The following is a 4,897-nucleotide window of genomic DNA, read 5'->3' as shown; positions in this document are numbered from 1 at the left end:
ACACACACACACACACACACACACACACACCCCGCTACCCACCCACCCCCCAACACGGGAAACAACTTGCAGGATCAACCTAAAAAAAACTGAAATTGTATTGCTTTTTGCTTAATTAAACCCCAAAGAAATGTGCGAAACGTTGTTATGGCTGAAGCATTGTTAATTTGTAAATCACAGGGACAAAGGGGCCCCGGTGCAACTTTAAAGTTTCCGTGCACGTAGATGTCGATAGCGTGCCTTCTCCATCATCAGCACTAAATTCACATTGATGCCTCTTTTCTTCTCCGTATCGATCCTTCCATGAGAACGTAGATTTGTATCTGTTAATTAATGCGTCCTGAAACAGCGTTTGTATTAATCAGGTAGATAAGAAAAATTGGATGCCTGCACCCCCCTGACAACCGTAAAAGTGCTGGCCCTGATAAAATCGTGGATGGACCTCAATAAAAAAGTTCCTCCTTCCACTCAATAAACTAATCATCCTGCTTTTAATTATTCGGCAGAAAGATGTGTGGAGATTGGAGAATGTGTAAATCTATTTACTAACAGCAGTGTCTGGGAGGGAGAATAGGGCTGTCACAGGAAGGTGCTGCGGGCTATGCGCTCTGTCCATCTGCTGCTGCACAAAAACTGCTGCTTGGGAGCGTGAAAAGAACAAGAAAACTAAGGCCAATTGAAAAGACCCATTTCTTTTTGCTTATAACTTTGCAGACGATCATTTCCTTTTTTTTTTTTTTTTCTTTTGTCTGTTTCATTTACAAAAGAAATTCCTACCTAGTCTCTTTTCTTGAGTTCAATATTTGGATTTGCGTTGCACCTTTTTTCCTGGGGAGGGGAAGAGAAAAAAGGGCAATGTGGCTTTTGTTTGTTTGTTTGTTTGTATGACATTCCATTTCAAAAGCACCCGGTTCCAAACCCACTCTGGTGAAATAATTATTTTTCTCTTTTGAATCCCTGTTTAAAATGTTATCAGCTTTTATATATCTCTAATTTTCAGAGGACATTTATTAATTTAACCCCAAATTGCAATGACAAGAAAGAATAAGAAAAAATAGACTTACACAGCCAGTCCAAAAGAAAAATCCTGTCAAATAACATGTAAGCACCTTGATAAACAATGAAAGAAATGCTTTTTACACATGCCTGAAAGACTCCCCTAAGAAAAGCTTGACTAATCCCTTTTGATGATTTTATTAAGCACTTATAGTTCATGGTACCAAATGGAAAACCACTAGTTTCACCAATAGGTCAGGAAATTATCTTCTTTTCTTTATTATGCTGTAGTTTCTAATATCATATGGGACATGCACAAATTGATATTAATAAAAAGGACAGCAACAATGTCCATAAGCAAGAGCCTAAAAAGGTTTGGCATCAGTGGGTATGTATGATTTGAGTAATAATGTCTAGAAGTGGAGTAAAAATAGATTTCTTAAGTTGCACTATTAAAAATGATACTCCCTTCTGTAGAATTACTGGTGGTAGGACCTTCAATCATGGTACCATTGTCCTCAAAAACCATGGGTGGGCAGTCACCCTTGGAATTCCTGGGCATACCCTTGGAAAAGAAAGTGAAGTTTTTTGTTTTTTTTTTTTTGAAAGTGAAGTTTTAAGAAACATTTCTTTTTTAGGACTTTTGGAAGAAGCATCTGATCATGAGGTAGCTACACTAAGACTTCCTTTTAGAATATACATCTTGTCCCTATGAGATATAAATATATATCTTTACTCCTAAGTAGGTTTAATTATACTGCTTCCTCTTTTCCTGTTGAACAACATTTTCTTTTTAATATTTTTTGCATATGTTTTCTCAAGTTCAGAAGGGACTTTAAATATGCATGTATGAATGCAGCCCAGATTTGCACTAAAGAATTGAAGCAGTCAACCAGATAATTCAGATAAAAATAATATATAATATAGCAACACTTACTGAATGCATGTTGTAAATTACTCTTTAGGAGCATGTTATTTTATGTTTCCCAAACGCAAAATTTTAAGGTACAAGTTAATCGTTCAAGGCGAAAAGAGCTAGTAGCTAAGTGGAGCCAATATTTACGTTCAGAATCTGGTTCTGTTCATATCCTTTCCACCAAACCGCATTACCTGTATATTTAAGTTTATTATAACTAGATCTTAATAACAAGAAGGAATTGTGGCTTTTCTACTTGGTGAGGAAGCCAGGCTGCTAAGTATTCCACTTTCTTCTATGCTAAAAAATCACAATTTTAAAAAGAAATTCATGTTAAACATCAGCGGGGGCAAAATATCTAATTAAAAGGCTCATCTGGTTTTAACTCCACTGTGCTTTTGACTATTATAGAGAAATGTTTCCAAGTTGTACTCTGTGGCCTAAATTGTTCGTTTTCCTTTTTTTTGGCTTTTTTTTTTTTAGCTTTATGTTGTTTATTAATAGTAATTTTTAGAGATAAGACAGTTGAAAATCTGACTTCCTTTAAGACATTCCTAAGGATTTCAGCCAGAAATCAAGTGTTCTTAAAGATCACATCATATTTTCTTCTCCAATGAAAGAAAGAAAACTACTTCTCTATTATATTCCCCTTAACCTTGTCTATAAAACCTATAGAAAACACCCACAGATTGAGGAAGCTAGTTTGTGACTTTTGCTTTGCTTTTCACAAAGTGATCAGGGGAAAATTTTAAGAGCTTCTAATCAAAGCTCAGCAAATTTTGAGCACTGATGCAGAAGCCAGCCACCATATGAAACTAATGTTGCATTATGAAATTATGGCTTTAAAGTAACTTGATCTGCCCATCTTTCCATGCAGGCTTCTCCACGCTGTCCCTGGCGGACCAGATGAGCCTTCTGCAGAGTGCTTGGATGGAAATTTTGATCCTGGGTGTCGTATACCGATCTCTTTCGTTTGAGGATGAACTTGTCTATGCAGACGATTATATAATGGATGAAGACCAGTCCAAATTAGCAGGCCTTCTTGATCTAAATAATGCTATCCTGCAGCTGGTAAAGAAATACAAGAGCATGAAGCTGGAGAAAGAAGAATTTGTCACCCTGAAAGCTATCGCTCTTGCTAATTCAGGTTGGCATATTGACATGGTGGTGGTTACATTTTTTAATATGTCAGTTTTTTACCCCTTCCCTTAACTTCTTCAGGGATTTACTAGACCTAGTTTGTAAATTCTGTATGAGTCAGCAAAATTATAATCAGTATAGCTTTCTAGTGAAAAGTTAGAAATAAGAAAAATATACTTAATGGGAATTACTTTCACTTTACTTGCTTATTGAAAGCTGTGAAACTTTTTATCAATTAATGCATTTACAATTTGGATCATAGCAAAGCAAAATCTCTTGCAGGAATAGCATAAATGGACACTCTTGGGACAAAATTAGCTCCATCGTCTTTTATGCATAAGTCAAAATAAAGGAATTATGGATACACACAAATCAGTTTTTCCCCTCAAAAATGCAAATTTTGCAATTGGCAAAATATATTTAGTATTGCTTTTAATTTTGGTTATCAAAGAATACTCTGTTTTCTCACATTCTGGAGTTCTCTAGAAGTTACAAAGATACTACCTATGCAGTAAGGGTTAAGAATTATGGGAATAAATGTTCTTTATATTTGAACTGAAATGTGCTAAAATAGAGAGCAACCTCTGATAAGTAAAAATCGTTGGTGCTTTGTTGTTTTTCCCTTTGTGCCTCTCCTAATGCTTTATTATGGTCTTAAGTCTCTTTTAGCATTTGCATAAAGTTCAGGATAGATCCCTCCTTAATGACGTGCCGATCATTAGATACCTGCGTGTCAATAACATGCTCTGATGCTATGTACCATTGACAGTCACACCGTGCCCCTCCATCTGCTTTTGTTTTGACCCTATCTTTGAACTTTATCTTGGTTGCCGGCCAGTAGTTTTCCCTTTAATTACAAGAAGGAAACTGTCAATAAAATCTGTTAAATGGGATGCAATGAGTGGCTTGAATGGGCGGACGGCTATTTGTTCAAATTCTGCAGCATTCAAGGTATTGACAGTTTGTTTTCTGGGGCCATATGTGACGATCAATCTCAGGCTGGGCTCAGCCGCGCTGAAAAATGAAAAACCAGATTGCTTTTGCTTACTTGTGGATGACGACTTTGTGATTTGGCGCGGTCCTAGTGAGATGAGACCTTCTGCCCAAATTGCCCCCATGAGAGCCAGGGACGCGTGACTGTTTTTAGAAATAATTTTTAATTGATTTTGTAATTAACAGTTCATCTACAATATTGATGCACAAATCCTTGGACTGATAGGAGGGAAATTGTTTTCAACAATGAAGTTGTACTTTCCTATTTGTCTTCATAATGGAGTTTAGCATTTCACAGTTTTAATTGTGAATATAAACCTCTCCCTCACCACACCGTTCATCCCTGTTCTCCCACTCTCCTCTGAAACTGGAGAAATATGATTCCTTATGACAAATGTCATTGTTGTTATAAACCCTCAAGACCCCTTTGCCCTGCTCTCTAGAAGATCAAAGTGGGAGATGGGATGGAAATTCTCTGAGGATTTATTAGTTTGTACGGACTTCACATTATAGAATCTCTCATAATCAGATGAAAGATTTTATAGCAGTGGTTTTGGGAAGAATTTTTATTTGGTAATCATGAAACAATTCTAGTTTAAAACATTTACTTTGTTAATTGTTTTTAAAATATACAAAGCATGTTTTATATCTTTTATGTTTCAAATTGCTTTTGAAAATTATTAACTAATCATGAATGCTGAGCAATGCTAAAACTTTATCATCAAAATTGCTAAAATTTTATAATTTTAGATGTTGGGTGTATACTTTATGGCTAAGCATTATAATTTAGAGTACCTAAATTAATTAGTAGCAGCATTTCTGTCTCTGTTGCTTAGAAGTATAATCATTAAT

General features: G+C 35.7%; 1 protein-coding gene across 4 annotated transcripts in view; it reads left to right on the top strand.

Annotated features, from left to right (window-relative positions):
• The window catches only part of ESRRG (estrogen-related receptor gamma), a 562,217-nt gene that overhangs the window by 546,881 nt on the left and 10,439 nt on the right, over positions 1–4,897 (top strand). For all 4 annotated transcript variants that reach the window (XM_012664914.1, XM_012664913.1, XM_012664915.1 and 1 more), the window contains one exon: positions 2,790–3,059. In XM_012664914.1, coding sequence (XP_012520368.1) covers positions 2,790–3,059 — 270 coding nt within the window. The remainder of the gene's footprint in view (positions 1–2,789; positions 3,060–4,897) is intronic.

The sequence above is a fragment of the Propithecus coquereli genome, unplaced genomic scaffold (assembly GCF_000956105.1).
Source record: "Propithecus coquereli isolate 6110/MARCELLA unplaced genomic scaffold, Pcoq_1.0 Scaffold94, whole genome shotgun sequence".
NCBI classification, from domain to species: domain Eukaryota; kingdom Metazoa; phylum Chordata; class Mammalia; order Primates; family Indriidae; genus Propithecus; species Propithecus coquereli.
The sequence above is the reverse complement of the archived record's forward strand: the minus strand, read 5'-3'. Positions and strand labels throughout refer to the sequence as shown.